This window comes from Rhinoderma darwinii, chromosome 5 (assembly GCF_050947455.1).
Source record: "Rhinoderma darwinii isolate aRhiDar2 chromosome 5, aRhiDar2.hap1, whole genome shotgun sequence".
NCBI lineage: Eukaryota > Metazoa > Chordata > Amphibia > Anura > Rhinodermatidae > Rhinoderma > Rhinoderma darwinii.
The window spans coordinates 201808113-201826196 of record NC_134691.1 but is presented as its reverse complement, the minus strand read 5'-3'; the positions used below and the strand labels follow the sequence as shown (position 1 = coordinate 201826196).

Below are 18084 nucleotides of genomic sequence, written 5' to 3'. Positions count from 1 at the left end.
GGTTACTCTGGATATTAGCTGGTGGTCATAATCATGTGATTCCACTGTGTATAATACACACATGTAATATGTATAGATGTGTATATATGTATATGTTCCCCTTTCTGGCAGGTTACAGTGCCAGGACTGGTGGGGGAACCAGAGGCGCGTCCTGGTTTCTGTGGCGACTGCACCTTAAAGGGGCCTACGTAAGTGATTTAAAGGTTTCAGCCTGCAGTATAAAAAAAACCAAAAACCTTGTCACAAGGTCACGTCTGTAAACTGGGTGAAGACTGCTGCAATCATTGAGACCTCATGCACACGACCGTAAAATCGCCCATTATTACGGTCCATAATTACGGGTCCATTCGTTTCTATGGCCGACTAACACCTACCCGTATATTTACAGGAAAGTGTCTGTGCCGTAGAAACTTGCAATGTCTATTTATTTTACGGACCGTGCTCCCATACTTTATAATGGGAGCATGGCCCGTAAATGCGGCCGGCTGTCTTACGGGTCGTTATCATGGGCACGGTCGTGTGCATGGAGCCTAAGTGGTCTGCTCTTTGTGGCGTTAAATCCTATTAATATTGATGTAGGTACTTTTTCCAAAAAATTTTTCTCTTGGCCCCATCCCGCTGCAGCCATTTCTGTTTTCTTTTTTTTCCTCCCCGCACTTAAAAGCCATTTTAACTCTTCTGTCAAAGCCTTGGTGTTTTTTCTTAGTTTTTTTTTTGCGGGATGAGTTGGTTTTTCACGGCACCATTTATTGTACCATCTGATGTACTGGAGGCCTTGTCAAAGCGTGGGTAAATGCGAAACGGCCATAGTCGTGTGCTCCAAATTCAGATTGCCTTGCTTTGCTGAATAAAAGAAGAGTATTTCAACTGGATGGTGAGTGCCGTGGATTCTTTGCTCTCCTTTTTGTGCATATGATGTACTGGCAAGCTGCAAAAAATATTTGAGATAGAATGGGGAAAAACAGCGATTCCTCCATAGTTTTTTGAGTTTCGTCTTTGATCCAGTAAAAGAGAAAAGGTAAACTTTTAGAGCTCTTTCAGACGAGCGTAAAACTCGTCTGTGTGCTGTGCGTTAAAATCACGCACGCTGACCCATTGTTTTCAATGGGGCCATTCAAACATTCAGCAGTTTTCACGTAGCGAGAGTCCGTTGCGTGAAACTCATTGCATGTCCTATATTGAAAATCACGCACAACACACTGATGCACATCCGTGTGCTATGCTTGATTTGCGCATCAATTCCATAAAAAAAAAAAAAAAAGAGTGCTTTGCGAGTGCGTGAAAAATGCATGCCACTCGCAAAGCACACTGATGCATAACACAACACACACGGACCAGATTCACGCGCGTTTTTCACGTGCGTGAATCTGATACGCTTGTGTGAATGTAGCCTTATACTGTCGGTCGATAAGATTACGGCGTTATTTAAGTTTTTTATTTATTTTGTTTTCTACTGAGAACTTATTGTTGTTATAAAAAATATATATATATATTTAGTTTTGTGTTGCCATCTTGAGACCCATAACTTTTTATTTTTTATGCGGGACGAGCTGTCGTTTTTATTGGGGTACATGCAACTTTTTGATCACTTTTTTAAAACAGATTTATTTATTTGATTCTAAAAGCCCTCCTCCTCTGTAAAAAAAAATAAGTTGTAGTTACTGAGGGCTTAAGCGGCCAGGATTTATCTCTGATTCCGGCCGTTAAATTGGAGTGTTCGCACCATCAATGCACCTAAATAGTACAGTGTACCACAGCGCACATTTACGGAAGGGGTTAAAACCACGTGTCTAACATTGTGTAGGTCACCACGAGACCTCTGAAAGTGTCCCATGACCCTGTTGCTGGTTCACCAGTTCTTCTTTCTTGAAACCCTTCTGGTAGATGCTAACCACTGATGCTTGACCCAGTCTTCTAGCCATGACCGTTTATCCCACTCCTTGACAGGTGCCGTTGTAACATTCTAATCAATGTTATTCACTTCACCGGTCAGTGGTTTTAACCCCGTAAATATATATTTTTTTATAGCATTTTATTAAGTTCAGTATTACAGTGTATTATACCTGTGATTAGAAAGTTGGATCTTCAAGTCCCCTAAACAGAAAGATAAGAATAACATGTTTTGGAAAAGTAAAAACTATATGTAATTGGTATTGCCACGTCCGTAAGGCTATGTTCACACGGAGTATTTTGGGGGAGGAATATCTGCCTCAAAATTCCGTTTGGAACTTTGAGGCAGATATTCCTCTCCCTGCACGCCGATTTTCGCGGCAATTATCGTGCCGTATTTCGCCCGCGGCCATAAAACAGCGCGAAATACGCTTTCTCTGCCTCCCATTGAAGTCAATGGGAGGTCAGAGGCGGAAGCACCCGAAGATAGGGCATGTCGCTTCTTTTTCCCACGAGGCAGTTTTACTGCTCGCGGGAAAAAGACGCCGACGCCTCCCATTGAAATCAATGGGAGGCGTTCTCGGGCCGTTTTTGCCGAGTTTTGCGACGCGGTTTCCGCGTCAAAAAACTCGGCAAAATACCCCGTGTGAACATAGCCTAACAATCTGAATGTAAAACGATCTTATTTGTCCTACTCTATGAACGCCATAAGAAAAATACAAAACACCAGAATTGCTGTTTCTTTGTCACCTCGTCTCCTAAAATAAATTCTTTAAAAAGAGATCTAAAAGTCGCATGTACCTCCAAAATGGTATCAATAAAAAGTAAAAACAAGTCATAAAAAAAACACCTAAGGCCGGATTCAGACGAACGTGAGCGTTTAGCGCGCGTGGCAGCAGCGTGTCAGCTCCGTGTGCCCTGTTCATATGGATGCGTGGCTGCGTGATTTTCGCGCAGCCGCCATCATTGACTCTCCATTTGGATGTTTGTAAACAGAAAAGCACGTGGTGCTTTTCTGTTTACATTCATTCTTTTACTGCTGTTGCGCGAGTAACGCTTGTCCCACGGAAGTGCTTCCGTGGGGCGTGCGTGATGCGCGAAAAACGCAGAAATATAGAACATGTCACAAGTTTTACGCAGCGGACCAACGCTGCGCAAAAAAAACACGGCCTGTCTACACTGCCCTATAGACTTGTATTGGTCTGCGCGACCCGCGTGAAAACCACGCGGGCTGCACGGACGCAAATCACGTTCGTGTGAATCTGGCCTAAGGCTGTCGCCGGAAAAATAAGTTATGGCTCTTCGAATATGGCAACGCAAATAATTAAAAAAAAAGTTATTTTTTTTTTTTTTTAATTGTTCAAAAGCTGTAAAACATAAAATAAATATAAATTTGGTATCCCCGTATTCGTATCTACAACCAGAAAAAAATGTAAGTCATTTTATAGTGCACGATGCTATAACTTATCATGCAAAAAACAAGTCCCAATGCAGATGCGTTTTTTACTGCAGAAAATGGTGCGTATTTTGCTGCGTTTTTCACAATGCTGGGAGACGGTGATATCTCCTCTGAAAAATGCAGCAATTCAGTCCACTTTTCGCAGCAGGAATTGATATAGTGCAGTCTGAGAATTACGCACCGCAGGTGAATTTCTGCTTGGAAATTTTACGCAGCGTGGGGATGAGATTTGTTAAATCTCACCCAGTTTGCTGTTGCTGTATTCTGTTGCGAATTTTCCCTCCGCAATTCCGGATGGATAATACGCAGCAATTCCGTTACGTGTGGACAAGCCCTTAAGGCAGGAAAGAAAACACTTTCACGATTTGCAGGCCAGAGGAGAACATTGTTTCAAGATGTGGTTATGAAGGCCCGTATATTTGGGAACCCGGAAGAGGAGGGCAACACTGCTTCTATAAGCGAGGGTGCATGTATTGTACCAGGGGAACCCTTTCCCAGCAAAGTTGCTTCCACTAGTAAAAAAGGAAGGTACCAAAAATTGTCAGTGTTACAGCTTTTACAATGAAAAATTGTGTCCTTTTTATCCCCCTTTTGTGTATTGTGCATAAAGGATTGCTTCAAAGTGTGCCACACGTCTGTTGATTTTTTGATTTTTCGTTTACCGTATTATATCACCTAATTATTCCCTTATGTACTCAGCAGAGCTTACATATACCCCTAGATTATAATTTAAAATATTCGTAAAACCCCAAGAAAAACTAGTATTTCGTATTATTGTACCCCTAGATTAATACCTTAAGGGGTTAAGTTTCCAAAATGGGGTCACGTTTTAAGGGTTTTTACTGTACTGGTACCTCAGAGGCTCTGCAAAAGCGACATGGCACCCAAAAACCAATCCAACAAAGTCCTTGGTTCAAAAGCCAAATGGCGCACTTTCCCTTCTGAGCTCTGCAGTTTTTCAAACAGCACTTTACGTCCATGTATATGGCATTGCCCTGCCATTATAAACCCGCTTAAAAATGTATGGGGTGTGTCTCTCCATTCGCACAAGCTGGGCACAACATATTAAAGGGGTTGTTCACCAGTGGCGTTGCTAGCACCAGGCTTTCAGGGCCCAAGCTCTGGACTTTTGGCCGGTGCCACGGATCCCCGGGCGACTGCCACATTAGCTATAGGGGTCACAGCAGTCGCAATTGCGACTGGGCCCCGAAGCCAGAGGGCCTGCAGCCACCCGCAGCAGGTCTAAAATGTAACTGGGGCCACACAGGCCCCTGTTATATTATTAACAGTATACTTACCCTCCTTGTTCCCGAGCACAGTAGAGGTCCTGATGTCTTTCCGCATCATGAGTCTGTGCACCGCGCATGACGTTGCAACGCTGGATGGCGTCAAGACTTCCACTGCGTCCGGAGCCGAAGAGGAGAGTAAGTATAATATTACTGTCTGCTGTGGCCCTGTATCTAAGCCTACCTTGTGGTAGGCTTAGATACAGGCCCCAGCAGGCAGGATCACTCCGGGGCCCCGTTGCTAGCGACAGCCACATTCACTTGTATCTGCGTCCTAGTTAGGCCTGCAACCTATAAGGCGCAGGGAAGACTCCCTGCGCAGGTCGGCGTGGTGACGTCACTGCATCAAACTGGGCTGTGCAAGCGTCCCACCCAGAGGATGTGCAGCGCTCCGTCATTTGAGGGAACGGGGCAAAGTAAGTACAATATTTTTTATGGGGGGGGGGGCTGTGTGGCAATATACAGGGGGGATTGCTGTGTAGCACTGTATACAATTGGGGAGGAGCAGGGTGGAACTATACAATTGGGGGGGAGCAGGGTGGAACTATACAATTGGGGGGGAGCAGGGTGGAACTATACAATTGGGGGGGAGCAGGGTGGCACTATATAAAATTGGGGGGAGCAGGGTGGCACTATAATTGGGGGGGAGCAGGGTGGCACTGTATACAATGGGGGGGGGAGCAGGGTGGCACTATATATACAATTGGGGGGGAGCAGGGTGGCACTGTATACAAGGAGGGGGGCTTTGTGGGACTACAGGGTAGGCCATTTATATGGATACACCTAAATAAAATTGCCTTCAGAAGACCACAAAGATAAAAGTCTAAGGGGGTCAGATCGGGAGACCTAGGGGGCCATTCAACTGGCCCACGACGACCAATCCACTTTCCAGGAAACTGTTCATCTAGGAATGCTCGGACCTGACACCCATAATGTGGTGGTGCACCATCTTGCTGGAAAAACTCAGGGAACGTGCCAGCTTCAGTGCATAAAGAGGGAAACACATCATCATGTAGCAATTTCAGATATCCCGTGGCCTTGAGGTTTCCATTGATCATCCATTGAGGTTTCCATTGGGTCATCTGAAGGCAATTGTCTATGCTGTGAAGATACGAGATGTGCAGCAACTGAAACTACGGATACTGGAAGCCTGTGCTAGCATTTCTTCTGCGTTGTTGCTATCAGTGTGTGAAGAGTGGGAGAAGAGGGTTGCATTGACAATCCAACACAATGGGCAGCACTTTGAACACATTTTATAAGTGGTCAGAAACTTAAATAACTCATGAAAGAATAAAGTAACTTTAAAACCAAGCACACCATTGTTTTTCTTGTGAAATTCGCGATAAGTTTGATGTGTCACATGACCCTCTTCCCATTGAAAAAACTAAAGTTGGATACAAAATGGCCGGCTTCAAAATGGCCGCCATAGTCAACACCCAGCTTTACAAGTTTCCCCCCTCCCATATACTAATGTGCCACAAACAGGAAGTTAATATCACCAACCATTCCCATTTTATTTAGGTGTATCGATATAAATGGCCCACCCTGTATATTGGCTCAGTGGTTAGCACTATTGCCTTGCAGCGCTGGGCTCCTGGGTTCAAATCCAACCAAGGACAACAGCTGCATGAAGTTTGTATGTTCTCCCTGTCTTTGCGTGGGTTTCCTCCGGGTACTCCGGTTTCCTCCCACACTCCGGTTTCCTCCCACACTCCGGCTCCTATGAACAGAGCAGCAGCAACCCTCAAGCAGTGATCTCGGCAGATTCATCACCATTAACCCCTGCCTCTCCACACCTCTGATGTCTGGTGAATTCAGGGAAGGGTGAGGCCACTATAACTGCCAATAATATGCTGCATCACTGTGACTGGCATTGTTTTAGGGCACTGTGGCTGGCAAGGTATTGGGACTCTGTCTGGTATTGTGGTGGGGTACTGTATCTGTATCACATTGCCTGAATATTACCCATAGGAAATATACAGCAAAAAAATCTACTTTTTCTCCCCTTTTATGCTTTAAATAAAGGGTGCGTCCTATAGTCTGAAAAATATGGTAAATGCTTTCCAAAGTGATAACCACATAAAATGACTCGTAAGATTGCAAAAATAGGGCTCTGTCAGTATAAAACTGGCTGTGGCGGTAAGGGGTTAACCCCTTAATGACTAGCCTATTTTAGACCTTAATAACCAAGCCATTTTTTACGTTTTTCAAACAGCTATGACTGTTTTAGTTTTTGGCTGGGTTCACACGACCTATTTTCAGGCGTAAACGAGGCGTATTATGCCTCGATTTACACCTGAAAATAGGGCTACAATACGTCGGCAAACATCTGCCCATTCATTTGAATGGGTTTGCTGACGTACTGTGCCGACGACCAGTTATTTACGCGTCGTCAAACGACGACGCGTAAAATGACTGCCTCGGCAAAGAAGTGCAGGACACTTCTTTGCAACGTAATTTGAGCCATTCTAAATTGCATTCAATGAAGAGCAGCTCAAGATTATGAGCGTCAAAGACGCCTCGCATAATGCGAGGAGGAGCTTTTACGTCTGAAACGACGCAGCTGTTTTGTCCTAAAAACAGTCTCTTTTCAGACGTAAAAGACAGTTCTCGTGTGCACATACCTTTTGTGTCGACATAGCTGTATAAGGTCTTGTTTTTTGCGGGACAAGTTGTAATTTTTAATGGCACCATTTTGGGGTACATAGAATTTTATTCATTAACTTTTTTAATAAGGTTTTTTTTTTGGGGGGGGAAAGAAAAAAACCTGCAATTTTGACACACTTTTTTGCGTCCTAAATTTACGCTGTTAACCGTGTGGTATAAATAACACAACAACTTTATTTAGCGGGTTGTTACAATTGCAACCATACCAAATTTGTATAGTTTTTGTATGTTTTACTACTTTTACACAGTGAAAACACTTTTTTTTTCAAAATTATTTGTTTTTGTGTCTCCATATTTGAAGAGCAATAACTTTTTTTCATTTTTTTTTTGCCGATGCAATTGTATGAGGGCTTTTTTTTGCGACACGACTTGTAGTTTTTATTGGTACCATTTTGGAGTAGATGCGACTTTTTGATCACTTTTTATAACTTTTTTTTTTTTAAGGCTGGATTCAAAGAAAACAGCAATTTTTGCATGGTTTATTATTGCATTTTTTACGACATTCACCGTGCGGGTTAAATTATGTAATAAGTTTATAGTTGGCGTCGTTTACGAGCGCGGCGATACCAAATGTGTGTAACTTTTTTACTTTATTTTGTTTTTTAATAATGAAACAGTTTAAGTGGGTTTTTCATTTATTTTTATTTTTTTTTCACTTTTTATTAAACTTTTATTTAATAGTCCCGCTCGGGGACTTCACTATGCGATTATCCGATCGCATTTATAATACACTGCAATACTTCTGTATTGCAGTGTATTATGCCTGTCCATGTAAAACTGACAGGCATCTGCTAGGTCATGCCTCCGGCATGACCTAGCAGGCATTCACTACAGGCAGACCTGGGGGACTTTATTAGGCCCCCAGCTGCCATCGGAGACAGACACTCGGCGATCTTATCGCCGGGTGTTCGTGAGATGAGAGGGAACTCCCTCCCTCTCTCCAAAACCACTCCGATGCGGCGCTCGCTATTGAGCACCGCATCTGTAGGGTTAAACGAGTGAGATCGATACTAATATCGATCTCACACGTTAGAGCAGGGACGCCCCCAGCCGCCTCTGGCAGCTGAGAGCAGGGAGATTTAACGGCTCCCTGCTCTGTTTACTTATTCCGATGCAGTGACGTAAAAAGGCTATTGCGTCAGAATAAAGCCTGTTAGTGGCCGCCGTAAAAACACTATGGGGCGGTCACTAACAGGTTAATGTTGGTTTGAGGGTACACAAAGTTATGAATTTGTATAATCACTTTTTGTATTTATAATTGTAAAATCTGAATTTTGTCTATCTAAGGCTCTGATTGAGTCAGATTTTTAGTCACAAACATGCATTTTAATTGCAAATTTGCATGAAAACGTCATGATTGTTCAAATTCTACCCAGCACTTTACAATGTGTCAATTGTCTACTTTCAGAAAATGTATAAGATCATTATTATTTTTTTAAAGGCCACGTGCACCTTTGAAAGGCAATCCCTCGGACCTGACTGGTTCAGTGACAGCGGGTCCTGCGGGTCACTGACACGCAAGATCCACCTGTAATCGATCACATCGAAGTTATGAACTTCTATGTGATCTATAACCGCTCGATCCTGCGGTCAGAGACCCGCAGGACCCGCTGTCACTGAACCTGTAACTGAACCCGTAAAAAAATAATTTACCTTTCAAAGGTTTATATAGCCTTTCATTTTTATTAATCATGCAGATTTTACTTGCGCATGTCAGGATTGTAAAATTGTCCATGCTACCAGAGGTGCAAAATGTCCACAAACCCCTGCAGTTAAAGGGTTAATTAAATATTGCTCCGCTATTCATCATGCTGTTTATCCTTGGGGTATAGGTTCTAGTAACACACAACATCCCCTATTTCTAACAAATATTTTTTTTTATATTGTTTCTCTCAAATTGCCATTGTTGGAGTTCAGTGTAAAGCTGTGTTCACACTGTCGCCAGTCTCCGTTGGCAGTCCTCCTGTCAAAAAGACGGAAACCACAGTGAAAACCGATGAACCTCGTTGTAGGTCAGTGGCAGCGTTCGGGCATCGGTGGAACGAATAACTGATCCGGCAGAGCTTTGTGACTTCCATTATGAATGGAAGACACGATGCAAATGTGAACATAGCCTTAAATAAACACCAGGCACATTTTATGTTTGGGTGTGTTCTACTTTTCTCCATAATAATATGAATGTATGTGTTCTCCACAGAACTGTCCAGAGGAGGAATCTGAATTAAAGAAGCTAAAGGATTTGGAAAAATCTGTCGAGCAAATAGCAAGTAAACTAGAAGACGTTAACAAAGAGCTATCAGGAATCCAGAAGGTGAAGTGTAAACCTTTACCTTTATATGTGTGGAACGTGAGCAGTGTGCTTTAGCAGCAGAAATGAAACTTTATATAATGCAGTATTGGCATTAGTCTATTGAGTTGAGACCTTTTCAAAATCTAGTAAAATAAAGCAATCTGTTAGACTACCGAAGTGCTGATAAGGATGTTTGGTTAGGCTCTGTTCACATCTGGTTACCATTTATAATGGAAATCAGGTTGCCGTGCCGGATCTGTGATATGACGGATACCACAGTCCCCTAACAGACCCTATTGATTTATAATGGGATCCATCATTTTGCAGGGAGAAAATAGTGGTGCATGCAACTGAATTTTTTTCATCAAATATGAGAATCTGTCACGCGGCCCTGAATGGGGCCTCTGAAGGAGATGTGAACAGAGCCCCACTCAGGTGGGCTATATTTTTTGTTTTTTAGGAAATGGTCAACGACTTTTTGATCGCTTGCGTCACTCCTAGGGCTTGTCCACACACAGCGGATATGCTGCGTTTTTTCAGTCCGGAATTGCGGATGGAAAAAACTCCGCAGAATACTGTAGCAGCAAAGTGGATGAGATTGAACAAATCTCATCCACACGCGTAAATACAGAGCGGAAAATTGGAAATTTAAACCGCAGCATGTCAATTGCATTCGCGTAAACGCTGCTTGTTTGTTGCGGGAATTCTCCATTGAATTCAATGTGGCGGTAAATCACGCAACAAATAGCAGTTGTTGCGTTTTTTGCAGCAGGTTCGCAGAGATCCCGCCGCAAAAAACTTAACTCGGAAAAAAAGAAAAGTCGATACTTACCCAGAAGTCTGTGTTCCTTCCAGCGTAGACTCCTGGGATGACGTATCATCCCATGTAACCACTGCAGCCAATCACCGGCTGTAGCGCGGTCACACGGAATGAAACATCTCAGGAGGCCGTCCTGGATGGCGCCTTATCCCATGTGACCGCAGCTGTAGCCAATCACAGGTTGCAGCGGTCTCCTGGGATGAAATGTCACCCCAGGAGGCTGGCCTGCAGTAGATATTTTGGGCAAAAAACTGCACCACAATTTGGTGCGCTTCTTCACCCAGAATTCCCTACGGCGCACAGGACGAATACACTGCGTGCTTATACCTGTGTGCCTTAGACTGAATTCTCACACAGTGTTTACTCCCTTTTTGTTGGCATTTTTCCATTATTTTTTTTTTTTATTTATTTATTTTTGCTCAAACACTGCACTTAGATGTCACTTTAACGTCTCTAGAAAAATGAGAATATATACACAGCATTTTGGATTAGTGTTTTTGGAGTCACTGGAGTTTTCTTTCCCTAGACTTCTCTATAGAACGTCAAAAATACCAGGAAAAACGCATGTACAAAATGTCGCGAAACGCTGAAAAAGTGGTGTGTGTGCGTGTGCGTGTGTGTGTGTCTCTACACTTGCATGCTGCTGTCATTTTTTATAAAAATTCTATGTGAGCATACTATAATTATTTGAATGTGCTTTACAGGGCTTTCTCAGTAAAAGTCTTCAAGTGGAAGCCCTTAGCAAGCTCGACAAAAGGATAAAGACAACTGTGGAGCAGTTTATGAAAGTCCTGGAACAGATGGATTCAATGGTAAGCCGTTCTCTGGTCTTAGGCACAAATTCATTAGCGACCTGGCCTTATTCACCAAGCGTTACTTTTCATTTTTTTTAACCCCCTTCTCGCTGCAGCCACTTTTTGACCTTCCTGACAGAGCCTTATTTTTTAAATCTGACGTCGATTTATGTGGTAATAACTTTGGAATGCTTTTACCTATACAAGCGATTCTGGGACTGTTTTATTGTGACACGTTTGTACTTTACTTTAAGTTAGTGGTAAAATATGGTTGATACATTCAGTATTTAATTGTGAAAATCACCAAAATTTGCTTTTTCTAAATTTAAATATATCTGTGTGTAAAACAGATACTTAGTAATACCACACAAAATAGTTACCAGTTTACATTTCCCATATTTAGCATCAGATAGAAAAATGGTGTTCCCCTCAGTGATTCTTCACAACAAAAATCTTTTCAGAGCAGTAAAAGGGAGAACTTCAAGCAGTTCAACAAGAATTGGAAAGGTCCAAAAAAAGAATAAAGGATTTATGTTTCATTCCCAGCCTGATTCCTCTAGAGAGAACTTCCATCAACGAAGCCAGCGGTCCGGTGGGATGGCGTCTCTAACTGGTTTCCCACAAATGGCAGAAAATCTCAGCCAGTCCATGGAGAACCTCCATTATAAGAGGATTAAAACCAGATTTACTTTAATTTCGAGAAGAGATTTGTTATTACAGACCTGCGTGCAGATCCAGAGAAGCAAAGGGCCTTTTCAGAAGAAATCTACTCTCTGAATACTTCCTTGGAAAGCATCCAGGTCCCTTCATGGCCACTATGGATCTGTGCGATGCCGATTTATCATGTACCCATCCAGTCACTTATCTGGACAATTTTCTGCAGGTGGCCAAGTCAGATCGGATTCTGCTTCAGCAAATAAAGATAGTAGGGGATGTTCTCTTCAATCTTGGCTGGGACTTGAACGAGGAAAAATCGAAGCTAGTCCCTTGTCGGCAGTGCATCTTTCTAGGAATAATGCTGGACTCTTAAAACTCAAATGTCTTCCTTTCCCTTGAAAAAAGCAAAGAGTGTGGTAATGAGGGTCAGCGAGGTCATACAGAAGAAGGTGGTCTCTCTTTTTAGGAGAATCGATGTCCGTCCTGCGATTACGAACAGCCTGTATTACAGCGGTAGCATGGGCCCAGTTCCACTCAAGACTCCTTCAGAATCAGGTTTATCAGAATGGGACTTCAATCACCAGATAGTTTTGTCCCCGCAGACATCGCAATCCCTATCTTGGTGGGTGGATCTGGGAAATCTAGAAAGGAGAGTACCTTGGAAGAGAGAGAATATCTTCAACCTGACGACCGACACGAGCCCACATGGCTGGAGAGCGCACACAGACTCTTTTCTACAGAGCATGAGGGATCAAGAGACCAGGGTTCAATCCTAGAATTTTATGGGATTGATGCTAGTGTTCCTAGCATTATCCCAGTCAATACCAGTGGTCCGAGATCGAAGTGTAAAAGTTTATTCGGACAACTCCACAGTGGTGGCATACATAGACAAGGGGGTACAAGAATCCCAAGTCTGTTGTTCCGGTCTCTGAAAATATTCCAGTTAGCAGAATTCTATGTTTCCTCTTAGCAGTTCACCTTAGGGGGATAGACAACCACAAGGTAGATTTCCTTAGCCGTCATCATGTAAATCAGGGGGAGTTGAGTCTGAATCAGGAAGTTTTCACTCCGATTACAAATCTTTGGGGTAGTAGATCTGTTTGGTTCTTGAGTAAATCGAAAGGTGGACAGTTTATATATTTTTTTCCCTTCTAAGGATTTTCCAATGGGGTTGGATTCTTTCTCCCAATCTTGGAAAAAAGGCCTGTTGTATGCCTTTCCCCCCTCTCAGGTTGATTCCGAGAACACTGAAAAAGATCAGAGAGGATTCTGCAAAAGTAATTCTGATTGCTCCTTTTTGGCCGAGAAGGGTCTGGTTTTCATGGCTTAGAAAAATGTCAGTAGCAGCCCCATGGGTTGTTCTGGAGAGTCAAACTCTCCTGTCCCAGGGCCCAGTATTTCACCCAGAGGTAAAAAACCTACACCTGACTGCATGGCTCTTGAAAAAAGCAGATTCTAGGGAATCTGTTTTTTTACCATAAATAGGTCATATACTAACATTCTGGAGGATAAAGTTATAATTTCTCCTGATCCGTCCTTTCTCCCTAAAGTTGTCACAGATTTTCATAGATCTCAAGAAATAGTGTTACCCTCGCGACGTTGTTTATTGGAATACTTTGAGGTTACTAGGGAATGGGGAGAATCTTCCCAGCTACTTCTCCAGTTTCAGGGTCAGAATAAAAGGAAGGCAGCTTCATCAAAAATTATAGCGGGGTGTATTAAGCAGTGCATTTCTTAAAGAGACTCTGTCACCACCTTATAAGTGCCCTGTCTCCTACATAAGGAGATTGGCGCTGTAATGTAGGTGACCGCAGTGCTTTTTATTTAGAAAAATAATCTATATTTACCACGTTATTAGCGATTTTAGCTTTATGCTAATTAATTTCTTAATGCCCAACTGGGCGTGTTTTTACTTTGGTCAGCGTCATACACTCCTCTGTACAACCCCCACTTGGTCTAATCAGCGTCATACACTTCTCCCCATTCATTTAGTCAGCGCATAGTGACACTGTGTTCACTATGTGCTGTGTTATACTGACATATTAACGTTATTGAAGTGTTTAGACAGTGAATAGACATTCCTTCCAGCCAGGACGGGATGTCTATTCACAATCCCAACACTTCGCTAACGTTTGTGTGGGATTTACAGCAGAGCAAGCATAATCTCGCTATAACCTGTCATTTACAGCGTGAGCTCGCGAGATTACGCTTTGCTCTGCTGTAAGTACCACAGAAACTTTAGCGAAGTGTCAGGATTGTGTCACTATGCACTGACTAAATGGCGAGAAGTGTATGACACTGATTGGTCAGCGTCATACAGTTCTCTCCACAACGCCCACTTGGTCTTAAGTAAAAACACGCCCAGTTGGGCATTAGGAAAGTCATTAGCATAAATCTAAAATCGCTCAGAACGTGGTAAATATAGATTGTTTTTCTAAATAAAAAGCACTGCTGTAATACCACTCAAAATAGTTACAAGTTAACGTTTCCCATATGTCTACTTTATGTTGGCAAATTGAAGAAAAGAACTGCAGCACTCAGGATTATCCAACGAAAGCATCATGCTTGATAAACGAGCACCTAGTGGATTTTAGGGCATCCTTTTATTTTTTTTATTATTATTAATATATTTTAGGCACCATGTAAGGTTTTGAAGAGGTCTTGTGGTGCCAAAACAGTGGAAACCCCCCATTTGGGATACTACACCCCTCGAGGAATTTTTTTCTTTTTTTACGGGAGGAGTTGTAGTTTCTATTGACACGGTTTAAAGTACCATATAATGTACTGTGAAACTGAAAATAAAATTTTTGCGGGCTGAAATTGGAAAAAACTGCGACTCAATTGTTTGGGTTTTGTTTTTATGGCTTTCACTGTGTAGTAAAAACGACAACATTATTCTGTGCCTCAATACGATTACGGTGATGCCAAATTTATATAGGTTTTTTATATTTTAGTACTTTTACAAAGCAAAAACTATTTGTTAAAAAAAATAAATTGTTTTGTATCAACCCATGCTGAGAGCCATAACTTTTTTTTATTATTTGGTCGAGGGCTTGTGGCAGGACGTGCTGTAGTTATTATTGGTACCATTTTTGGAACATACAAATTTTTGATCACTTTCTATTAATTTTCTTTAGAGATACGGTGACCACAAAAGAGATTTTGGGGTTTTTTTTTTTTTTAATCAGTTCAAGTTTATTCAACAAAACTCCACATTATTACAGGTCATTGTACGTTCTCATACAGTGTACAAGCAATTTTCAACAGACCCAATTCTTTACATTTAACCAAACATTCCCTTCCCCCTAACTCCCCCCTGTATCCCCCCCAGCCGATCTCCTCAGTACCACTTTTCCAATCCTCTCCCCTCAGTGGCCCTATACCTGCACTTGTTGCCTTAGTGTCATTAGCTCCACAGAAGCATACCCAGATTGATCAATCCACCTAGCCCATTGTTTGTCGAACTTGACCCTGGACCCCCTCTTGGAGTATATCCTATACTCCATCAGAACCTGTGAGTTAAGTGCCCCTATGATTTCTTGTTTTGATGGTGGCTCCGCATCCAGCCAGTGCTTTGCAATTCCTTTCCGAACTTGATACAGTATTTTAGCAATTGCCAACCCTGACATCCTATCTCCCCCCAAATCTCCAACATACCCTAGCAGCATTACTACCGGATCCCATGGGATCTGTACCTCAAACACTCTCCCCACTAGTTCCAATATTTCCGTCCACAGACTCCCCAGCTTCCCACATGTCCAGAACATATGAAGGATGTCTGCTTTTTCTTCCGGGCACCTAGGGCACTTTGCATCCGCTCTTAATCCCATTTGTTTCAGCACCCACGGGGTCCTGTACACCCTATGTATCAGAAACAACTGCGATCTTCGTTGTGCTACATTAATGGACAAAGTACATGTTGCTGCCAATACCGCCTCCCAGTGGTCTGTTGTAATAGGACCCACATCCCTCTCCCATATTGCTTTCACTGTTGCCATAGGATCTCCCAGATGTTCCACCAACAACCTGCGATAAACCAATGAGATTAATCCTTTTGATGATACTGCCTTTGCAATATGCTCCAACACCCCCGCTGCATGCATCGTCAGGTCCACACTGACCGCTTGTGTCTGCACTGCGTGCCGAATCTGCAGGTACTGATAAAACATGCGGGAGTCCAGTTGAAACTCCTCCCTTACTTGCTGAAAAGATTTGAGTATGTCTCCCTCATACAACTGATTCAACCGTATTATGCCTTGCTGCTCCCACCCCTGCATCCCTTCCAATTTACCCAATTCCCCCAAATAAGCATTCCTCCAGAGCGGTGTATATTTAGTGCACTCCCCTATCCCCAGCAATTGCTTGCACTGCCACCACACCTTATGTATGAGAAGCAGAGTGGGTCTGGCACTCGCCATCTGTTTATATCTGTGCGCTTCCAGTCCTGCCAACGGGTTCTCCCCCCCCCCCCAGATATGATAGGATGCGCGCACTGGACCCCCATGTCTCTTCCTGCTCCCACCCCCAGAAATGCTGACATTGGGCAGCTAAATAATACACCCAAGCATTAGGAACAGCCAGGCCCCCCTCCTCCTTTGGCAGCTGTAATTTCTCCAGTTTAATCCTAGGTACCCCCTTCTTCCATACTAGGTCTCTAAAAAGGTTATGCAATCTCCTGAACCAATATTTGGGGATCCATACCGGTGAGTTATGTAGGACATACAACACCTGGGGCATAAGGATCATTTTAATCAAATTTGTCCTACCCAGAGCCGATAGGGGCAACTTATTCCACGCCTCTACTTTGGCTTTTATCTTTGTTAACAGTGGCATTACATTAAGGGACATATAATCCTGTACTTTCGCCGTCACCCTCACCCCCAAATACTTAAACTCCTTCACCACAGGTATCTCCACCTCCTCTTCCCCATTCTGAATATCCCCCGGGTCCATGAGCATTAGGGCCGATTTTGACCAATTAATGAGTAGTCCTGAATATTTCCCAAACCGCTTAATTAGGGCCATCACTAACGGTAATGTGCGTTCGGTATCCGCCATGAATAGCAGCATATCATCTGCGTATAATGCAATTCTTTCCTCCACCCCCCCATATCTCAACCCCTGAATGTGTTTATGTTGTCTCACTGCACACGCCAAGGGTTCCACCGCCAACGCAAACAACAATGGGGACAATGGACATCCCTGACGCGTTCCCCGCTCCAGCGCAAACCGATCCGATAACACCCCATTCACCCTTATCTTTGCTGTCGGGGCTACATACAACAATTTTACCCATTTTATATAATTAGGGCCAAATCCCATTTTTTCCAGAACTGACCACAAATAATTCCACTCCACACAATCGAATGCTTTGGCCGCATCTAAGGACATTATGGCTCTCCCCCCACGATTATCCGGCATAACTTGTAGATTCAAAAACAGCCGCCTCAGATTTACCGCCGTCGATTTGGATGGCATAAAACCGGCCTGATCTCCGTGTACCACCCCAGCTACTACTTTAGCTAGTCGAAGCGCCAATACTTTCGCCATGATTTTAATATCCGCCGTCAGCAGTGAGACTGGTCTATAAGAGCCCGGGAGTTGAGGATCCTTCCCCTCTTTAGGCAGAACTACTATAGTCGCTTCATACATTGTTTCTGGAAGCCGCCCCCTATTGAAGCTATCTAAAAGAGTGGCCAGTAACTGCGGCGCAAGCTCCTCCCCATATTCCTTAAAAACTTCCACCGGAAGACCATCCGGCCCCGGCGCCTTTTCACTGGCTAGTATCCCTATAGCCGCCTGTATTTCCTCCAGAGATATTGGCTCCTCCAATGTCCCTCTCTCCTCCCCCCCCAACCTAGGAAATTCTATCTCCCCTATATACTCTTCCAGCTGCTGAGGCGTGTGCTCTGCCCTAGAGGCATACAAATCCGAGTAGAACTGCTGAAACACTTTCAAAATCTGTCCTGTATCAGTCTCCAACCTCCCCCCCTCCCCTTTAATGGTGTGTATGTAATTATTCTCCCTCTGAGCCTGCGCCATCCTTGCCAGTAACCGTCCAGTGGTTTCCCCCTCCTCATAATATTGGCGTTTTAAAAACATCCTTTTGTTATCTGCCCTCTCCAACTGATGTTGCTTTAACAACCGCTGCGCCTCCACCCAATGCTTCAATGTGTCTGTTGTGTTATCTATTATATGCAGCCTTTCTGTCTCCTCTACCC

The 18084-nt window shown here is 43.4% G+C and overlaps 1 protein-coding gene across 2 annotated transcripts in view; it reads left to right on the top strand.

Annotated features, from left to right (window-relative positions):
- The window catches only part of BAG1 (BAG cochaperone 1), a 54536-nt gene that overhangs the window by 16712 nt on the left and 19740 nt on the right, over positions 1-18084 (top strand). For both annotated transcript variants that reach the window (XR_012847711.1, XM_075826862.1), the window contains exons 4-5: positions 9500-9613; positions 11117-11224. Coding sequence is in view for 1 of the 2 variants with exons in the window: in XM_075826862.1 (XP_075682977.1) it covers positions 9500-9613; positions 11117-11224 (222 nt within the window). In the remaining variant the exon portion in view is untranslated. The remainder of the gene's footprint in view (positions 1-9499; positions 9614-11116; positions 11225-18084) is intronic.